We start from the raw sequence: 22,822 nt of genomic DNA on the forward strand, positions 1-22,822 counted from the left end.
ATAATATTAAAAATCACATGGGCGCGAACACGTTTTCGTCCTGAACAAATGCCATATTGAACTTATATGAAGGCAGAAGAAGGATCATTTGATTTTTAATTCGGGACGTACCTAACCATGTATAAAACATATCATAATTATCTCGACGTTTCCGACGTATTGCAACGTCCATGGTCTCGAAGGGACTAGGGTGAGGTCCGTCCGCCGTTAGTAAGGTAGGGTCCCTTCAAGACCGTGGACGTTGCAATACGACCGAAACGTCGAGGTAATTAAATATGTTTTATAAATTACTAAGTCTGCAATTAAAAATCAAATAATGTGTGAAAATCGTGAAAGTTTAAATCAAAGTAGAAGAAGGATTACTTCCAAAATTTCTTAACATTTTGTATATTACAGAGATGAAATGTTGGTATAATATTACAGAAATCCATTAGTACAGAATATTGACTATAAAGTCTCATTATGTACATAGTCGCGACCTTCCAACCTTTGCGTCAGGGTACAATTGAAATATGTCAGAATCGACATGAGTCAAACGGAAGACTTTATTGATAGCGTATCATAAGAATTGTATGATGCTTTACAATGTACGGTCTTAACGTTTTCACATTATTATTAAAACTTGTTTCGTATATAATAATACAAAAAACAAAAAGTTTTTATTGAATTGATATTTAATTATTTTTTGTGAAATTTTTCCACTAGTTTGTTATAATTATTAATACAAAGATCGAACACCCAGAAAAAATCCAAAAAAAAAAACAAAAAGTATTGTTCCAAGCTTGTATAAACAAGTACTTAAGTGTACTCCGGCAGAATTGGAACATAATACTTACTTCGCACATTATATATACCTAACATCGACTTAGTACATCTTTGCTCAAACTTTATTTAAAAAAAACCAAATTATACAAAATGCACTTTTTTACACGTGACAAAGTAAAAGCGGTTGAAAATTTAACAACTCAACATTGATTAAATATAAGTTTGATAAGATAAAAACTTCGTCAACTAATGTTTGCAGAGTTCACAAGATCGCAAAATTAACCACGAACCGCTCTAGTAGGAAATTTAATCAAATGAATAAAAAATGATCGACAAATTTTTTCTTTTTTAATTACATCTAAACTTAAAAAGTTAATGAACCGGCCAATGTTTTGTAAAAACACTGCATTACTTAAGGTTTTTAATAGTGTTTCGCTAATTGTGCCGGCGTATGTAGCGTAGTGACATCTTGGCGATGTGCCTGGTTAATTAATCTGCATGGTTTGTTCCAAGTGTAGTGTCAATCGTCTTTGTTGAAACTGGGGTGGAAGTTTCAATACTCGGTTCACTCGGTGCAGTTCAGTATTATGAGGTTGAGTATCTATATAGGGAAAGGAAGAATAGACGAAAAATGAATGATTGCATTGTGCAATGTCGAAATTGAGTATATTTAAGCCTGTGTTAGAAGGAATAGATGACCAATAAGTACAATAATGAACGCTTCAAAATGGTCGCTTGATTTTAAATCAAACGTTTTAATATTGAAAGTAAAAAACTCTCATCATACACATTTCACAAAGGAGAAAAACAAATACATTAAGAAACATGAAATGCTTTTCTTATACATTATCATGTATGTTCCTTTATATTTATTCTCAATTATTTTGAATAGCCATAACCTATGTACATACATGTACAGCTAGAAGAAAGAAGTTAATTAACTCCTCACATAGACTTATAAAACGAATGCGTAAGCATATATATAATATATAATGTTATTTAGTCCTAGCTACTTAATACTGCCTATAAGAGCCCCAACAATTTGCAATTAATTGGAAAAATGTCTGACCTCAACCTTGTTCCACGGAATTAGGTTAACATCTGAACGGTGGTTACGTCCAATACCACAGCAACTAGCTAACCACATCTTGTCGGATGGTTAACTACAGTTAATTAGAGTGTATCACCGCCGCAAACGACGTCGGTGGTTTTGTGGTAGGCTAGAGGCCAGGCTCAGACGTTTGACGTGTCACTTTAATTGAAAACAACCGCCACTAAAATTAATTTTCACATTTCACTCCTAACACGTGAGACGTTGAAAATATATTTAGCCTGAATGATGAATGTAATTAACAACAACAATATGGTAGACAACTATACCAATTATCGGATCACAAACTTTTTACTATCAGTAGCTCCTTGTGAAAGAGTTCGTCCAGGATAGTACTGTCACCTTTCCTATTTCTGCCGTCAAGCAGTAATGTCAGCATTTGTTGCTCCGATTTTAAAGGGTGCTGGTGAAATTACAGGCACATAGGACTTGTCAACTTACGTCTCAGGGTGATGGGCGCAGTAATAGTGCACTGCAACTGTTTTACATACCATCTAGCGCACAATTTATTCCTCCCGTCACTAGATAGTATAAAACAACATTAGGAAATTCCCTGTTATTGAACAACGGAGTTCCCTCTGGGGCACTACCCAGAATAACCAGACCAATAGCAATTTAGAAAAGTTTTTTTTAAATAGGTCCTACCGAGAATCTAACTCGGGATTCCTCCGGGAACCCTCCTCATCCACGCGCCGACAGTGCAAGCCGTTGAGCGTCAAAATTACGCGCTATATAAGAGAACGCAGAATTTTTTGTAGAGCTACTTAAATTACGTTAATACGGATTCGGAGAAAACGAAACCACTTAGGTGGGTCTTATTGTCTTTGTGTCTACAGTGCCCTTCACAACAACGGTGGATTTCTATAATTACTTCACTCGTTTACAATACAAGCAAATGGACCAATGATTTATCTACCTATCTCAATCCAATTAACAGAGTCGGTCACTGTGTCCAGTAACAAAAGCTTTCCATCCATTTCCCGTCTCAACTCGTCCATAGAAATAGAGTTTACTTTCACTTTCCCGTGGCAAAGGTTATATGTATTCAAATTGCTTCACAAAACTTATAATATAATATTGTACTTCGAAAATTGACTTTTTTGGTTCCAATTCGAAAAGTAATAGGTAATTATATCGAGTTCTTAGGTTTTCGCGATTGTTACACGTAGAAAATGAAACTATTTTTCCGGATTTAAAACGCGCATTTGTCTTTTCGAACAAACCAACGATTCGGGTACTTTAATGATGACGTAGCGTAAATTGGAATGTTCTTTATACAATTATAAATAAGGTATTTAATTAATAACTTTCGTAACTATAGTGAAAAAATAGGGTAGTTTGCATTAATATTAGACATCAGTCAACCGTGACCGTGGGACCCGTACAGGGCCCGAAACGTTTGTTTGTTTGAAAAAACAAATACGTATACGCTATTTAAATCCGGAAAAATAGTTTCATTACCTACATAGGGCGCAATATAACTTTCCGGAACTAGCCACTTACATAAACAATATTTAAAAAGTAATTGCAACATTCGAAAATTGAAATATTTGGCAGTATAGAATATCTTTGTAGAATACAGTTTTTTTCATCTGACTGTCACTTGTTTTTACATTGTGGCGTCATTTTAGAAATTGGTTATCTACATCACCATGGATTTAATTCGTGAAAATTTTCGTAGTATGATTTTCTACGAATTTAAATGTAATTTAACAGCTCACTGGAGCTTCGCTCGACTTCAAACTACTTTTGGCGATGAAGCACCATGCAAGACGACTATTTATAGCTAGTTTGCAGAATTGAAACGCGGTCGTGTGAATCTCAGTAACGAATTTCGTGATGATCGCCCGTCCACTGCTGTGAACAACAAAAACATCGATGCTGTGCGTTGTATGATCAAAACATTTCGCACTTGGTGCAATGCCATGCTTACCAGATACAATGAAGGGGCGTGAAATTTGGTGTGGGACATAGTAACAGGTGACGAAATATGGATTTATAGTTACCAAAATAAAGCAGCAATTGAGCTTAAGGGTCTTTCGAGATGAGCCGAAACCAACCAAAGTGGCGCGCGTGCAAAGTGCCTCTAAGCGGATGATTGCTTCTTTTTTTAATACAACTGGACACGTGGCTGCTGCTGCTTAGGAGAATCGTTGTACCGTGAATAGTGATTGGTACACGACCATTTGTTTGCCGGAAGTTATTGACAAACTCCGTAAAAATAACCGTAAACGCCGCATCATCTTGCACCACAATAATGCCAGTTCTCACACGGCCAGACAGACAAATGAATTTTCGAAGGTGAACAACGTTGACCTTATGAGCCATCTTGCGTACAGTCCCGTCCTGGCACCTTGTGACTTTTATTTATTTCCAAAAATAAAGAAACCAGTTACGCGGTCAACGATTTTCATCACCTGAAGAGGCTGTCGAAGAGTAAGAAAAATATGTTTCAAAGATTATCACGGAGGTTTGGCAGAAATATTTTAAATTGGTGCATTCGTATGAAAAAGTGCATTAACGCTAACGGAGGACATTTTGAGAAACAATAAATTCATTTCTGACCATTTATGGTATTTTTTTCTTATTCATTCCGGAAACTTATAGAATATATCTATATATCGAATATACACACAGAAAAATACGTTCGATCCGGTTCGATTTGAACCAGATCCTTTAGACTGTAGTCCGCCACGCCGCTTTTAGTCCAACGGGGGTTGGGGTCTTCATATATTTTCCGAGGGTTGTGAACCCTCGGAAATTATTTATTATTAAAACGGTAAATTATTAATTAATAGATAATTTTATTAAAAATATATTTTAAAAATTTCGCACATAAATTCCGAAAAACTCAGAGGTGCGAGCTCGGATTCGAACCCACCCCCGGCATCTGTTTGAGAGGCTGTAGACCAAACCATTAGGCTTAATTCACACAGGCACAGAGTCGAAGCGTCGTGACGCGTCATGTTTTTCGCCTATAATAGCATATTCATCAGTCAGAAACCGACCACACTGTGTCCGGACGCACTAATGCGAGCAACGTCGCCAAGAGTTGCAATTGAAAAACAGAACGCGACGCAATGCTTCGACTCTGCGCCAGTGTGAGTTGAGCCGTAGACTACCACGGCTAATAATTATAATAATGTACCATTGGACACTTTTAATCATTTTTAATACATTGAAATTTTATTGTCAACCGCCTTTTTATTGTTACCATGCCGGACTGCCAGAGGTCTCAGGTTCGATCCCGGTCCGGGAGAAAAATTTGTATGGCCTACATTTATTTCTCTCGTGAGTTTGGGTGTAATTTGTAGTTGTCTATGTGTCCATAGTGCCCGCGACAAAGGGTTTCCGTAGTGCGGGGCTATGTTGAGTGTGTGCTTTATTATTATTATTATTATTATTTCTCTCGTGAGTTTTTTTTTTTAATTTTATTTTATATAGGCAGCAAACAAGCATACGGCCCACCTGACGGAATGCGGTCACCGTCGCCTATGAACGCCTGGAACGCCTGCAACACCAAGGGCGTCACGAGCGCGTTGTCAACCCTTTAGTGCCCTTCTCAAACCCCTTTTGAAGGACTCCATGCTGTATTCCTGCGGGAAACCCTGCCGGTGGCGAGCGCTGGGTGTAATTGTGGTTGTCTATGTGTGTGTCCATAGCATCAGGGACGCAGGGTTTCCCTAAGAAGTTGCCACAGCGAGGACAATAATACTGCGCAGATTAATAATTCATACCTTACCACAGAAATACAAATTATAAAAATGAAGTGCAACTATCCAGAACATTCCAATTTTCATTTGTAGAGTTCGTCATTTTTCGTAAGTTTCGGGCATAACAAATAGGTTTCTCTTCACGCTCTTTTCAAACGACCAAGTCTCGCTCGCATCTAATTTTTATTCCTAACCCAACCAATTTGTAATCCATATTTAACATTCTAAAAATAGAAATGACATGCTGAAAAACGTCACGTTTAAGTGCAATTAGTTGTGGTTTTAGAATTTTTTGGAGCTAAATTATAATAACTGTAGAAAACTCATGATTGCCTAATTACCGAACTCATTATAATTTGCGTTGATGAGGGGGGATATAAGATACGGTTCGAGGAGTAAGACTGTACGAAAATTCATATAAAAACATTTTGTACATGTACAAGTTTAACTGCCTCTGTGGCCGAACGGTTACCATGCCAGACTGCCACGCAGAGGTCCCAGGTTCGATTCCCGGGCCAGGAGAAATATTTGTATGGCCTACATTTATTTCTCTCGTGAGTTTGGGTGTAATTTGTGGTTGTCTATGTGTGTGTCCATGGCACCCGCGACACAGGGTTTCCCTAGTGCGGGGCTATGTTGAGTGTGAGCGTTATTGTTATTATTATTATAAATAAAAACAAAAGTACATTGTTCAGTAAAGAGTATTCTTTCTTTCATATTTAAGTTATATATAGAGTTATCATATATACAGTTAATCCAGGGAACTACTGTCACCATACCTTTTTCTGCCGTCAAGCAATTACTGCGTTTCGGTTTTGAAGAGTACGGGTACTGCTGAATTACAGACATCATGGAACTCGTCAATTTATATCTTGCACGGAGATGGGCAGTACCCTTCAGATCTTTCTGATTTAAAGCTCTGAGTGGCACTGCAACTGTTATAGACGGGCGTGTTGCTTGCTATCAGCCGTACGACTTGTTCGTCCCGTCACAAAAAGGCATTTTAAGCTGCAAACACAGCGTTCCTTTGTCAATGGATTCTGCGAATTAACGTCCTCATAAATGCGTCTCCGCGCATCGATTAATTCGATTAAATCGTATAAATGGAACATGAACCGTCCACTGAACAACGGTTTTTCATACTACAATCGTCATTCCGCTTCTTAAAATTGTAGCTGGAAAACCTTGAGTACGGGTTTCGAAAACGTATATAATTTGAAGGTTTAGTTAAGTAGGAACTAACTCGGTGAAATGTAGGAAACAAAATGTAGGTAATTCACGATGTCAGGGATGAAAAGTTCATAGTACAATAGTATGAACTCTTCAAACCTAGAAATTATTAGTAGCAGTAAATAAATATTTGCGTATTTGTAATTATTTTGTAACCAACGTTATTTGCTTTCATCAGAAATATATTAGCAGAAATATAGTCTGAAAACACAAAATGAAACTGAAAGCTACATTCAATCCACTGCCAAAGCATACCGTGAATAAGAACTCTAGGAAAACCAATCGCGTTTCATATTAAAATTTCACATTTAGCCGTTCCGAGTATCTCGGCATATTTCACGACAAAATTCACGAATTATTTTTATAACAAATTCATTAATGAACAAATTCAAACCGTATACCTACATCTACTTCATAATTTCTATTAGAGCTGTGCAACTGATGAAATTTTTAATAAGCCAGCCTCAAAAATAAATGAGTCAAGAAATTGGCCAGTCTCGCCAGACAAAAACTTATAGATAAAAAAAAGCTTAAAACATTGCGACGCCACTCGGCTTATGAATCACAAACCACGACATCCTGTTACAAAATATCCTTAGCTATTGTATAAAATTGAGGTTAAATTACTTTTGCACTTATCAGACATTCTAGTAACCTTTTTTGTTAGTCGCTATCCGCTGTCAGAATGATAACGGTTTTATGCAACGTAAAATTAAGAATTCAATACAATGGGACAAGGGGTATTGTTACTTAATTCCTTTTGTATTCACAAAATAAAAAGGTATATACTTTGCGTATGATTAAACAAGACGTTATCACCTTAGGCACTACTTTGAAACATCTTAGAGTGCGTACAGATCTTGCGGATGCTCCGTGATAGCACTGCCCTTGCACTATTCGCGCACCGCACGGGCGCTAAATGCGCGCTGTTAAATACTTGGTAGTATATATAGGTGGCGCGCAAGCGGCGCGCGAACGTTAATGCTCGCGAGTCTTTCGCAAACCAGCGCATTTGCAGCGCTTTCGCCAGATCTGTACGCACCCTTATAATAAAAATTAAGAACGGTGTTAGTCTAATAATTTTGAAGAACATTTGCCTAGATGTAGCAGCTTCAAGTTCGATTCCGAACAGGGATACCGACACCTCTGGTTTTTTTGAGTCGTAAAGTATATCATGTAAAAATATATGATATCTTAAACCCAAGTAGGACCAGAGTGGCAAGCTAAGGTCAAAACTCACGTTTATTCCCAGTAGTTTCATGTGCCCAGTTCCACGTGTAACAATTGTAACTTTAACATTTCATATTTATTCCCATTAGTTCCATGTAATTTTAAACTATTTTTACACTTGATCTCACACGTTAGAGGCCTGTGTCTACCAGTGGCACGCATAACAATTTATAATACTAGAAGTTTGTAACCTCCAATAGAAAAGGCGCCTTTTTATCGTATTTAATTCGACGAAAATATTTAAATTTCAATAACTAATTTTAGAAATGTATTCATGTTGTAGGTAAGAAAACCAATTGAAATTGAGAAATATTGAAAAGTTTCCCTCTTCACGAATGGCCACAGGAACGTTCACAAACGAATCGAACTTTTTTACTATATGCAAAAAAAATCCCTTATCTTAAATTTTGTGAATAAAATCTGGTTATTTTAAAAATCAGCATATATAAATTAATACAATAAAGAAAAGACTGCGTTGAAATGTCCCTGAATATTCAACAATTTAGATGAAACAAAGTCTGTGGAGGCTCTAAGGCCAGCGATATGGGATGAAAGGCGGGATCATTGGGGTGAAAATTTCACAGCCTGGTGACCACGGACTAATTTTAAACCAGGCCTAAATACACAGTCCCATTATAACACGACACCCGCAAGTAAGCCTCACGAAATTAATAAAAGCATCCAATGATATTAACAATTAACAAACAATACACATTTTAATTAATTTTGGGGCAATATGGATCTTTCTTGGGAAAAGGGCAACGCACTACTACTTGTGTAATTTGCTTTAATTAACTTCACGTAGTACAGGAATTCATGTAGTAATTTTATTGAAACCTCTGGGCATTGTAATTCCATCGAGACTTCACTGATATTATATTGCAATTACGATAATATTTGTTATTCTACCAAAATCTATTTTTTTTTAAATTTATTTAATACAGTTGCAATGGCGGTAGAGTCTCTGTAGAATGGCAGTGGAACGGCAACGATGTCATTCATTCATTCAATCACTAACGATAGATGTTGCCTTACTAAAACTACCAAGGAAGTTTCTCAGCTTATTACTCATGAAATATATACATATAACATCGACTCGACATTAGATAGCAGACTACCAAAAAATTGCAATGGCAGTTGAGCACCAGTTCGATAGTTAGCCACTGAGAAGCCCTTAACCTTTAACTTTAAACAGAATACCAAACGTACAAAAACGTACATGACACTGTATTGACACACAACTGAAGGGATTTCAAATTAGCGACTTGGGTAATATGGGAATTGGGATATTTTTTTTTATTAATTATTTGTACTGATTGCCGAAGATACATACTTTGTAGTGTAGTACATGAAACCGTACAGAAATCAATTCGTACACGAAAGAGTGTATCAAATGAACCTGACAAGCTTTACGAGTAAATATATTGCGCGCAGTCTGGCGAACCATGACAAATATGAATCGCACGAAGCATACAGTACATTGATTGACGTAGCTAAATGGAATTTTCAGGGAACCATTTTTGTATTTATTTTTCCGTTCACATGAGAGTGGACTTTAAAAACAAAACAATTTGTCATAAAACATGTGTTGCTCTAATACACAAAGAGGAAATATTATTTTGAGAGACATATTTAAAATTCTGTTTGATTAATAGAAAACGGAAAAAAAAATTTCTTAAATCGTATTTTTATTAAAGAAAAGGTTTACTGTTGTTTATTGACACGCAGTTTCTATATCATAATTAACTTATTAGTATGTCCCACTAATGGACACGGGTTTCCTCTTAGGCGAGCGGGTTGGGGACTTCACAACACACGTTTGTCGAGGATTGTGAACCTTCTCCGACCAGGCTTCTAAGACATGCAACACGATTTTTTGATTTATCGAAAAATTTATAGTAAATTTGAAAAATAAAATACACATAAATTCAGAGAAACTCAGAGGTGCGAGCCCGGATTCATACCCACGGCTTCTCCTTGAGAGGCGGTAGGTCCAAACCCTTAGGTTACCAAGGGTTGTCTTGTCTAGGTCAATTGCAAGAAAACAATAAGATAAAAAACCTCGGTAACATACACGTCAATTAAATAAACATTCTAACCCGACTTGCAAATTAAAAGTTATGACATCTTTATGTTCAAGAGTGTACATGCCACTGCGGTGGAACTGTGTATCGTTTTCACCTACTTCATTTCACCCCCTCTGCCTACCCCGGACCGGAGGTAGCTGTCACTACTGTGTTGAATTTTCTGACAGACGCCCCAGTTCTACGTTAACTTACGTTTCCTAAGTTATTTGTGTCATAGTTTCTCCCAGGCATTTTATATGAAAGGCACATACATCAATTAAACATAAAATAAAATATAATCGGTTTTATTTGACATGTGTATACAAAATAAATTACAAACACAATATGGAATAGATTATATTAAATGCTTCTAATTTTTGTTCATGTCCAATTGTTATGTTTGTGAATAAAAACAAATTATGTTATTATAGGAAATTACATAAATCCTTCATAAATACACAAAAAACAACAATAATAGAAAACAAAGAAAAAATATACATACAGCGTGTTTTTTTTAATGCAACAGTGTAGGGAAATCTGCAACCATAGAAGATACAAGGAAACTGTCTTAGGAACCATTCAGTCGTTTTTTAAGCGACTTCAAAAAAGGAGGATGTTCTCAATTCGAGTGTATGTTTTTTGTTTTTTTTTGTATGCATGTAACGCGATAACTCCGGTATTTGTGAACCGATTTTCATGATTCTTTTTTTGTTGGAAAGGGGGTACGTCCATAGTGGTCCTATTTCATTTTGAAGGAAATCATCCACCTGTAAGGGTAGTCACCCTTACAGGTGGATGATGGAGGATGGAGGTTCACGCATGAAGATTCATTTTTATAAATAGCGCCTAAATTTTCTTGAGGAGCAATTATTTTGATGGTTGATTTTGCTATTTCTCCAATGCAAGGCACTTTTATCTCAATATTCTTTGGGTAGTGAGAACCGATTTTGTTACCTCCAGTGTCAAGTCCTGTATAGTGGCGAATTTAAGGATATTTAAATAAAACTTAGCGAATAGACGTAATTCCACGTACATTTGAGGTCGGTTTTTTAGTACTCTGTACTGAGATTATTGTGAAAACAATTTTGGCATTGTAATTTTTTTTGGTCAAGCGTGAGTTGTCCATAAAAACGAATAAAATTGATCAAGATTCTTTTTTTGTGCTGATTGACTCAGTTTCATGTAAGGATCATTTCATTGATCACGGATCATTTAACTGCCTCCGTAGCCGAATGGTTACCATGCTGGACTGCCACGCAGAGGTCCCAGGTTCGATTCCCGGGCCGGGAGAAATAGTTGTGTGGCCTAAAATTATTTCTCTCGTGAGTTTGGGTGTAATTTGTGGTTGTCTATGTGTGTGTCCATGGCACCCGCGACACAGGGTTTCCTTAGTGCGGGGCTATGTTGAGGGTGTGCGTTATTTATTTATTATTATTATTATTATTATTGTATGGGGCGAAAAAATCGGGATAGCAGGAGTTAGTCAAATTTCCTAAAATAATTTTTCATACAAAATGAATAAAGTTGACTTATTTCTTGTAATGCTAATAGACTCAGTTTCTTATATGGATGCCTTCATTGTATCGGAATAAAAAATGAGACTGCAGAAGTTGATCAAATTGAATTTAAAAAAATATTTCATACAAAATTAACAACGTTTTTAAAAATTAACTTCGGTGTCTCGCTATTAAATTAGTTAGATACGTAGTAAAAATCTAAGATAAATAATTTCGAGGGTGTTGGCTGTGACTATGTCAATAAGAATATCTTCTTTTTTAATTTAGTACTGCCTAAAGAACAAACATTTTTCGAGTCAACTAAAGGCTCCAAGAAACTTTTTCGTGTATTAACGATATTTTGTGATTCTATACAAGCGAAGAGTGTAAATACGACGAAAACCAGGAACACAATTTTTTATAGCACCCTACACTACAGCCATTTTCTTCTACATTTCAAGAAGCAGGTACGCTAGAACTTTTAAGTTTGTTCTCAAATGAAAGGTCTAGACGACATCTACTCACTTGTCAAGAACAAACACAATATCTAAATGATCAATCATGCCTTTGTCCTTAACCGAGAGCCCTCCCACCATAGGGCTTACACCGATGAAGATCAAAAGGTCAGACGCTAAAATAAAACAGATAATTAAAAGAAAAGCTTCCAGTTAGAACAACTCCTTTATTTGAAAGTAAATCTTTGTAAGTAATCTTTACTTACTAAATCATTTGAATGTCCAAGAAATTCATGAGCAATTTTAAGAACGTTCTTGTATATTTTGTCCCTAATATGCTTTTCACTGAAGGCTTCTCATGTTACACCTCTTTAGGAGTTTACGGTTTCCGAGTAATTCGCATTTGACTACAAGTTTATACCTCTTCAAGAGTATAAGCTTTTATGATTCTGCGTCCGTAATTAACGGACTCTTTTTAACCGATTTCAAAAAAAGGAGGAGGTTCTGAATTCGACTGTATGTTTTTGTTCGTATGTATGTTACACGATAACTCCGGCAATTGTGAACCGATTTTGATGATTCCTATTTTGTTGGAAAGACGGTACCTTGGTGGTTGAAAAAATAATCCACATGTAAGGGTGGCTAACTAGAGGAAGCTTCCAATTTCGTACACTTTCCGGTAACTGATTCCAACAAAACTTGGCAAATAGATGTAATTCGATGAACTTTTGAGATCGGATTTTGTTATATGTTAACTTCTCTTTTATGATAAAAAAGTAATGGGACGAACAAGTCGTGCGCCTGCAGCAACATACCTTTTTTTTTTTTTGCCACATACCTGCCTAAGGTGCAATGCCACTCAGAAGTTTAAATCGCAAAAATCTAAGGTGCGCTTCCACTGTGCCTGTCACCCTAACACATAAGTTGACAAGTCCCACGTGCTTGTAATTTCACCAGCCGTTATCCTTCAAAACTGGAACGCTATGATGCTGACATTACTGCTTGGCAGTAGAAATAGGTAAGGTGGCTGTACTTTCCTGGACGAACTCTTTCACAAGAAGCTCTACTGATACTAAATTAAAACATATATGTATTACAGTAAGTTTCGATAACTATCGGTATGGTTGCAATAGTATATTTTAGCTGTGTCAATAGACAAAAGATCAAATTAAAGGTCTAATTAATAAGTTTATTCCAACCTCGAGCACTGAGGAAACGGCCTCACTGACGTCGAAGTTATTCGTCGCTCCTCTACAAGGATAATGCATTTGAACTTGCATTTGGCGTGTAGGTATACAAATACCGAAAAACAAAAGTAAATCTAATAAAGGATTCTTAACGTAACTGCATGCTACTTTGTTAATAATTAGGATATTGGTTTCGTTGATATGTTGTCTTTATGTTGTTTAATATCACCCATAAAATTCCAAACGCCCTTTTTGAACACACTGTGTATGTATATGACACGACATCATAATCAGAAAGCAAAGCTAAACACATTGTTAGCTGTGGGCATCGAGTAGGTGGGACAATGACCCAACTCCCTTTGATTTCGTCACTTATTCATGCAAGATAATGTTGTGATGTCTTGATTCCTGCGCTTGAATGACGTTTCCTCCCATTTTAAGATCATCACCATAGTCGGACTCAGGAAACTATGTTTCTATGAATATATTTTCAAAATAAATATAGAACTAATCTAGGTTCTTAGCGCGTGAACTAGAACGAACACATCTTTTGCTTTATGGGTAAAATATAATCTAATTTTGCGCTGTCGCTCTCATAACCTTTAGGAAGACTTAATATATAAAAGGAGTACATAAATATCTAAACAACTCATTTACTGTAATTGATAAAAAAAAGAAAATTCCTCCGATCCAACTGAACTCTAACCAGTGTCTATTTGCCAAACCGAGGCTACCGGTCTTTCAACTAAGCTAGTCGACCAAGTCGTGTCAGCCGACCTTACGAATATGTGCTAATTGCAGATCTCTTTCTTTGTATTCGTTCGATTTTTAATTAAATTTTTAATAACGAACTAATGGACTATTTCACAAAAAATAATATTAGGGCTGCAAAAATTATGACATTCACGTTTATTTACTTTTATTTATATTGCCTTTTTATTTTTTCTTTCCAGATATGCAATTCCCGATAGATGTGTCCGGCGTCCAAAACGATCACCCCTTTCTGGATGCAGACTCTTTGCAATCTCTATTCAGACGTTTAACGGCACTCAACCGCTGCGCCACAATGAAATTAGAACATCACCATCACCAAAAAAGAAATGTGAGTATATAGTATTCTTACGTCATTATTTCAGCAGTATCTTACAAAACTCGTTACTACACCTCAACAACGAAAAATACTCATAATTAAAGGATTTTACTTATGATGCATTTTTGGGTCGAAGTCATCTCGAAGAGAGATTGTTTGAGACGTTGCTTGGAGATACAGATAGATTGCGATCTTCGCCTTTGCCCTTGCAAAATGCAATAAATATCATAATCAAATTTCAGTATTTTCGGTTTTAGTTAGTTATATAATTTCATTTTTTAATTCGACCGGATCGAAGGAATTTTTTCTGAGTGTTTCTTCTGAGTGTTCGATCTTTGTATTAATAATTATAACAAACTAGTAGAGTAATTTCACAAAAAATAATTGAATATCAATTCAATAAAAATTTAATTAATACAATGAATAGCGACATCTCTCGCCAGGACTGGTAGCTGTAAAGGTACTAACTGGATGATAAATCTGCAATAGATTTCTCATAGATGGCGCTACGACTAAAAAGTCTTTGAAAGACCAAGTACAAATACACGACGCAAGCACATAGAAAAATTCGTGAGGTCCGTTGGTTCGTTCCGTGGCTTAGTTGGTATAGCGTCTGGCACGGTATGCAAGAAGACGTCGGTTCGAATCCGACCGGATCGAAGGAATTTTTTCTGAGTGTTTTTTCTGAGTGTTCGATCTTTGTATTAATAATTATAACAAACTAGTGGAGTAATTTCACGAAATATAATTGAATATCAATTCAATAAAAAATTAATTTATATAATTTCAGTTATAAGCACTTTTCAGATGTATAATTATGACCCAAACAACGTGCAAAAGAACACGAAAGCAGTGGCTAATGAAATAATAAAAAATCTCGGCTAAGTAACTGTAAAAGTAATGAATAACAATACCATAAAATCTTCACGGATTTATTTTGTCTGTGAAGCGACATTCGAGGAAGTATTTCATTTTAGTAATAGAACTTGAAATAGCTACTCGACTAATTAGAAAGGTCTTCAGTGTTCACAAGCCTTGTTGAGGTCGAATTTATCATTATTGAATCTTGGACAATACCTGTAGAGTTATAATTAATTAAACAAAGATCGAACACTCAAAAATCTTTCTTCTGACACCGTGTGCTTCAAAGTTCTGGTTCGAATCCAACCGGATCGAAGGAACTTTCTTAGTGTTCAATAATTATAACAAACTAGTGGAGGAATTCAATAAAGTTCACAAGCCCCTGTCTTACAGCCTTGCAAACAGCCAAAGCCACCAACAAGCCAAATTACAATGTCTATAGTGCTTTTCCTTGATTGAATATTATTGTGCTTTTTACCTACCACCTTGTATTAACATTATGGTATGCAGTAAAGTTTTGCGTGTTGAGTTCATTGGTATAATATGATTGTTTGTTCGAACCAACGTCATTTTTACATTTGAATTAGGCACAAGTGTCCAAAAGGAGGAGAATCAAGCTTTTTATTTGTAAGTCACATCCTTATAAAAAATATACCCTATAAGTTTTCTATATGCATTTTATATACAAAATGATAAACAAGAAGGTTTCAACAACATGCTCCCAGTATCGTACGGTGCTCCAACAACAAGCAAATCAATTTCAAGCGTGACCGACTGCATACAATATAGGGTCAACCCATTCTCTGCCGTCGTTTATCTCCTGCACCACACTACACGTAATAACCCATTTGGTCGTTTTCAAACCGCAGCGGCATTTTCCACCAATTGTTACTTAACGCAAGATTGATTGTTTAAAAAGGTCAACAAATGCCAAAAGCCGTAAGGTGAGCACGTTAAACGTTGTGTTGTTTTTGTGAAGGGTTTCCGCCACTGTTATCAATACTACATATAGATCCTATCGATTCAAAGCGAAAGACGAAACCATAAAATCTATATCCAACAGCTTACTAGGCTTGGCGTTTTTGATAAGTGGGATAGAGTTACGGTGTAAAGTAAATTTTCAGTGTAAAGACATACCTTTGTCCGTAAGTACTGTGGGATAGAGTTACTGTATAGAGTAAATTTTCAGTGTGAAGACGTACCTTTGTCCGTAAGTACAAATATACTAATATAGATATATGATACTAAGATAGATATGATACTTGAAATAAATATTATAAATTCTAAATGTACAAAAATGTATATTTACAAAGAGCAATCCCTAGAGTTTCTTGCTCGTTCTTCTCTGGTAAATCAGCCTTACAAAATGGAGAGTAGAATCAATATGACGTTTTCAAGTATAATTTGTTTATCTATGAAATAAAGATTATTTGAGTTTGAGACTTATATAACGAACTTGGACTTTGACTAAGCACAGATGGAGAGCTAAGAAAGTTTTTCGTTTTTACAAGACGGATTTTGCCCAATTTTAAACAGGAAATTAAATTAATAAGTATATAAGAATAATAAATTAAGTTTGTGTTTACTTCATAATTTCTTGCTTATACTTAGACAAAGTTCGTTTTTTAAATACGAAAAACTGGCTTAGCTCACCACTTTCGCTTAGTCGAAGTATAGATTCGTTTTATCAACGAAATTCATAAGCAGGTAAAATCTTTATTAGGTTTATGCGACACCCCTTTATATATTTTTTACTTATTATAAGCTATGTATATTATAAATAAAAAAAAAGGTACGTATGTCCTTGTTGCATGATAACTTCCAAAAGGAAGTTAAGAAGATATCTGATATTCAAAGTTCACAAGTACTATAAACGCCACCTATGGCTTTTTCTCAGCCCTTTTCTGCTGTACCTGAAGCTATTGCTTTTAAATTGGTCCTATCAACCGATTCGCAGCGTAATGTCTCAATTTGCCACTAACAACCCAGTACGTGTGCAAAAATTACTTTTTATATGCAGCACCCTTACATTAGCAAAAATGGAAGTCTTTTAACACCATTAGGAAACCACTCCAGAATAAAAATCGACAAATCTTTGCTCAAGTTAAAAATAAAACAGCATTATCATTCACTCTTTATAAATGTCACTGTTGGGCTTTAGTTTCCTGTTAGAAGAGGGTTTAAACTATGTTCCGCCATCCTAACCCTATTCGATTTGGGGTTTCATACGTTTTGTTAGCATAGCTATTTAACACCCGAAATGGACGTAATTGAGAAATTAATATTATAATAAGTGTATGGGAGGATACACTTATTATAATATTCCGCTCAAGTCAAGTATCAGTGTTTGCTGAATATTTTGTAACAAGAAGTACAATTGTCAACTGTATTATGACCCCTTATTTCAACCATATCGTAGGACTTAGTAAACTGACTGAGTAAACACACACACACACTATCACAATATAATTTCTTAGAATCTTCGAATACAGGGCTCTCCCTGTTTAGGCCGTTTAGTCTCCTTCTTCTCACAAACATTAATATTTTAGTTCTATTCCATTACTTTTTGTTTATTAATTACGTTTTTAAAATACACATAAATCAAGAAATAACCTACGGGACCTTCACTCCTGTGCGCAAAAAATGCTTCACAAGAATTTAAAGTAAAAGGAACAAAAGTCTTCTAATACGTGTTGCGGTGAGAAGGCGAGAGATGCCCTGCGGACGACTCGATAACCACCTACCCGCTAACTGCTAGAATTACTTTGCACGGTCTATTATTCCTGGTGGGACTACATGAAGCACTGCATAAATACAATGCATAAATTTGTAATAAGATTGTAACGGTGTTTAGGCGACCAATATTCAACATCATAATGGCACAAGATATTATGTGAGTGATTATCATAGTATAAATCTCTTTCGAATTCGTTACTAATTTAAAAGTAAATTTACAACTTTGGCTAAGGAACGCCCATTGTTAATCTCCGCAACATCCTCAACGTACACAGAGCGTGTATAATGTATTGGGCGTGTATGTTCAGAATTTAAGCAGTTCACAGAGTTCGTGGGCTGCAAAGTGATTAAGCGATCCATTTAAAACATTTTCGGGCACCCGTAGTGATGGAGTTCGTGAAATGTTTACAAACATTAATCTTCTTAATTTCGATACACATTTACACAATGCACCAGTTTCGAATAATTTTCTATCAAATGGTAATGACATTGTTCAGTAGCCTCGTCAAGGAGATTACAAAAGAAGTCTACTCTCATCCCTTGGAGTATGGGCCGGGCACGAGTATGGGCCGGGCACTGGTATAGGAAGCCACATGTGCTGACACACTTGCCCCATCCCATCTCCAGCACACCAGCATATGGGCTGGCTCCGCAGCTGAGTTGGCGGAAAAATAAAAAGTAATAAGTACCAGGATCTCGGCTTCGACTACCTATTTACAGCTTTTGAAGTCGCAACCCTTGGCACGTGGGGTCACAGAGCCCTTCATCTGTACAAAATGTTATCTAAAATATTAATAGACTGTCTGGGAAACCCAAGAGCCATGCAAAGGTGGAACGCTGCCAGCATCTTGGGCACCTTGCCGCGGGGGCCCAATTTTATTCATATAGTTTAAAAATCCTAGTTTTACTTTCTAGTATTTAAGCTTTTATTGTACCTTACTTGTATATTATCAAAATAAAAAATAATAATCAATTAAAGAAGTCCTATTTTTTCATTTCGGCCTCAAAAAGCTAGTTTTTGAAAAATGTAAGTGTTATTTACTTGCCGTGCAGGTAGAGAAAAATGCAACAGCATAAACGTGAAATTCAATGTATTTGCGAAAACAGACTTTAAGTACTCCTGCTATGAGATCTTTTATAGCAAATAGGTTTGTTTGAATAGAAACTGCATTTTATTGTTTCCTGAACCATGTGTACGGCACACAACTCGTATCAGGTTCATTTAGGTGCCGGCCTCGGCAGCCATTACTCAGTCTGTAATCAGTTCGTCCCGATACTTGCGCGTCCTGGTGAAAACCTATTTGCATAATTTTAAACAGTCGCTGTGCTCACAATCGCCTTTTACGTGCTATCTTATGAAAATAAATTATGTGCGAATCCCCCTTATAGTAATTAACCTTTGTGGAATTTCCAAATGTTTTACGAGCAATACGTCAAGATTTCAAAAAGAAACTATCGGTCATAATCGGCTACCTTCGGATTTGTAGACCGCCGCAAAGGAAAGTTGATCAATGACTAACAAATTAACGACAAAATTGTCACATAGGCATAAGTGACAGAGACGACGCCCAGCCAATCAGCCGATCGTCTTTTCGCTCGATGTGTTAACACGAGTGTGAATAGGCATATATAATGCCTATTCACAGGTGTGCATGCTCCATCGTCGATCTCAACGTCACTTTCCATCAGGAGAGGTGCAAGTCAAACGTGCACTTGCCTTTTTATAAAAAAAACAGCATGGTACTGTAATTATTTCATTTATTATTTTTAAAACTGCCGTTTTATTTCATATCATTTTTTAAGTATGCATTAGTTACGCTTCCATGAAGATTTTGTCATAATTTATAATAAAATAATGACCACCAAATTGTGGCTTAATAATATAAAAAACTTTATTAGAATCAGTTCCGTATAAACCTAACATGATGAGTTGATGACCAATTCTTTTGCATCTATGAGTAATTAGATAATCCGCGAATTAGTTTTGTATCCAAGGCTTTGTTTCAACTGATACAAATTGCCTACCTTGGAGGATAATATGCAAATAAAGGGTGTAGGATCCGTAGTTTTGTCAGGGTGGGCTTTAGCATTATCTCGGCTTTGTTTCACAGAGCATTATCGTAAAGTGATGAGCTTTAGTAGCCCCTGTTTTCTTACCTTTATGGTCGGCTACTTTACTATTAGGTTTACGATTATAGCTGCTACTTAAGATTGAGATTGATTCGCGTAAAAGATATTGATACGTAAAGTTAATATTCACTCGTATTAAGTACGCAACTTGAGTACCCTACATATAAATCTTGAGTTATTGAAAATAAATTTATAATTTTCAATAGAGATAGTAATAAAATAAATAATGTTTTCACGTCGCGACTTTTATACAAAGTTGATAAAATTTTCTATACGTAGAATGTCTTTTACTGCTACTAAGAAGCGATGATTTGATTTATGGGTGAAACGATTCGCTATACAAAACCGGAAAAGGAACGTACTTTTAGCCTCGACTTACCTATTTTTACCCAAAGGTAGGAAGAGCCTGCGTCAAAGCGCACAGTAGACTTAATTAAGGCTTATATCCCACGGCCGGTAATGGATTAGCAACATTGAGGCAGTAGCATTACTGATTACCCCCATTCCATCAGACGAAACGTTTGACAGTCGATTTAAGTTCTGAAAAACCGTCAATGTTAATTGAGATAACCTTCAGAGCTGTTTTCATGAGTGAAGGCTCTGGAAGAGGCTGTTGCTTGTAAGTCGGTTGAAGCATCGTGATGGAACGATTAGCCAGTCTAGGCACTGCGTTACAGTGTTTAACTGTAAGGGCGCGTTCCCATTTTGTCGTGGTGATAGATAGTCGTGCAGTGTAAAGTGTCGTGGCTTGTTCACGACTTTTTTGACGCTACGACAGCACACGGTCGTGACAATGGAAAGAGCTAGAACGACAACCGACAATCCGACGATAAATAAAACGTCACGATAAAAATAATACGACAGACAATCGCAGCTTCAAACGATTCTGTCCTGCAAACGACAAGGCGGCTGCCGTGAACCGATAAATTGTCGTCACGATCTAGTGGGAACAGCTAGTCACAACATTTGTTCAACGATAAAAATACGTCCACGACACAGTCACGACCGATAGTCGTGATATGGGAACAGGCTAGCACGACAGTCGTCCAACGATAAATTAAACGTTACGACATAATGGGAACGCGCCTTAACCGCGAGGAGGCTCTTTCTTTTGAGTAATATGGTTAAAAATGTTAATAAATATTTTTAATAATAACCATTAATATATGTTCAATACCAACACGCTAATCGTCGTAAACCCCTTCTATTGCAAAGTTTAGACCAAAATCCGGCACAAGGGCCCAATTCGGGTCTTCACATTTTACCAAGGTTTGTGAACCTTCGCTGCTACCGATAGAAAATGCTACATTCACAAATGTACGTGATTTAAGCCATAGGTACATGCTGCAACAAGGATTCTGACCGTCTGCCTTTCAATTCGAATCAAACTTTCACCTACTAGACTACCACCGCTATAAAATACAACTATTCACTAAAAATCATTGTTTAAAACAACAAAAAAGTCATCGAACTGAATAAATAATCTTTAAGAGTTATTGTTAAAACGAGTCGATAGGTCTTTCGTAGAATCAACAGAAGGTTTGCGGTTTGACCGAAGCCGTTGATGTAATGTGTTGACCAAAACGTCCATGTGGTTTTTGTCACTTAAGTAACTTTAACCCAAACAAAAATTAATGGGAATTAGGTAAGTTCACTAAATTAACAGATAACTCACGTATTCTCCCTCCGTAATTAACAAGAAAATTCCTTGTGAAAGAGCTAGTCCGGGGAAATACTGCGACATACCTATTTCTCTAAGCAGTAATATTCACATTACTGCGTTCCGGTTTGGAAGGGTTAAGGGTGCTGGTGAAATTACAAGCACATGGGACTTGTCAACTTATGTCTCAAGGTGACGGACGCAGTGGCAGTGCCCCTAAGATCTTTACGATTTAAAGCTCTGAGTGGCACTGCAACTGTTATGGATAGGCGTGTAGCTAACCGTCAGGCGCGCGACTTGTTCGTCCCGTCACTTGATATTATATGCATTAAAAAAAATACTATAAACGAGTAGATACCATTTTTTTGCTTAAGTAGGAGAGCTATAAAATTTACCACCAGGCGCACGACTTGTTCATCCCGTCACTTGATATTGTAAATAAAAAGTGATCACGCAGTATAAGGCCCAACTCACACTGGCCAAGAGTCGAAGCGTCGCGACGCGTCATGTTTTTCGCCTATAGCATATTTATCTCTATTTTTCCACTATTAAGGTATAAATTTGTGTTTTGCAAATATTCAATCGAGTGTCGACGCGCGTCGACGCTTTGTGAAATTTGAGTTGAAAAACAGGACGCGACTCGACGCTTCGACTCTTCGCCAGTGTGAGTTGAGCCTAAGAGGAAAACTCACACTATAAAATTATCCGACGCGTCCTTTTGTACGAAATCCTACTTTATTTTTAACCGACTTCGAAAAAGATTGAGGTTGTCAATTCGACGGTATGTTTTTATTTATTTATTTATTTAAAAACATACTGCGTGTTATGTATGTTACGCAATAACTCCATTGTTTGTGAACCGATTTTAATACCTAGTAGCGGTGCCATTTAAATTTGAAGAAAATATTCCACCTCTAAACTGTGGCATGATTGAATTTTGATGTCGATCTTTTTAGCATTCTGTACAGAGATTATTTACACTTCGTTTTATTCAGTATACACTGGGTATCTAAATTTTATTCCTGGCTTAGATGTAAATACCTATATATTAGGGGTTAAAGTATGAAATTGCCGTTTTATTGCAATAGGTTC

General features: G+C 36.4%; 1 protein-coding gene across 3 annotated transcripts in view; it reads left to right on the forward strand.

Moving 5' to 3' along the window:
- Positions 1–22,822, forward strand: part of LOC113239343 (stAR-related lipid transfer protein 13) — a 217,324-nt gene that overhangs the window by 163,040 nt on the left and 31,462 nt on the right. For all 3 annotated transcript variants that reach the window (XM_026476291.1, XM_026476292.1, XM_026476293.1), the window contains exon 3: positions 14,207–14,355. In XM_026476291.1, coding sequence (XP_026332076.1) covers positions 14,207–14,355 — 149 coding nt within the window. The remainder of the gene's footprint in view (positions 1–14,206; positions 14,356–22,822) is intronic.

Source organism: Hyposmocoma kahamanoa, unplaced genomic scaffold (assembly GCF_003589595.1).
Source record: "Hyposmocoma kahamanoa isolate Upper Pololo Valley unplaced genomic scaffold, ASM358959v1 99879, whole genome shotgun sequence".
In the NCBI taxonomy this organism is placed as follows: domain Eukaryota; kingdom Metazoa; phylum Arthropoda; class Insecta; order Lepidoptera; family Cosmopterigidae; genus Hyposmocoma; species Hyposmocoma kahamanoa.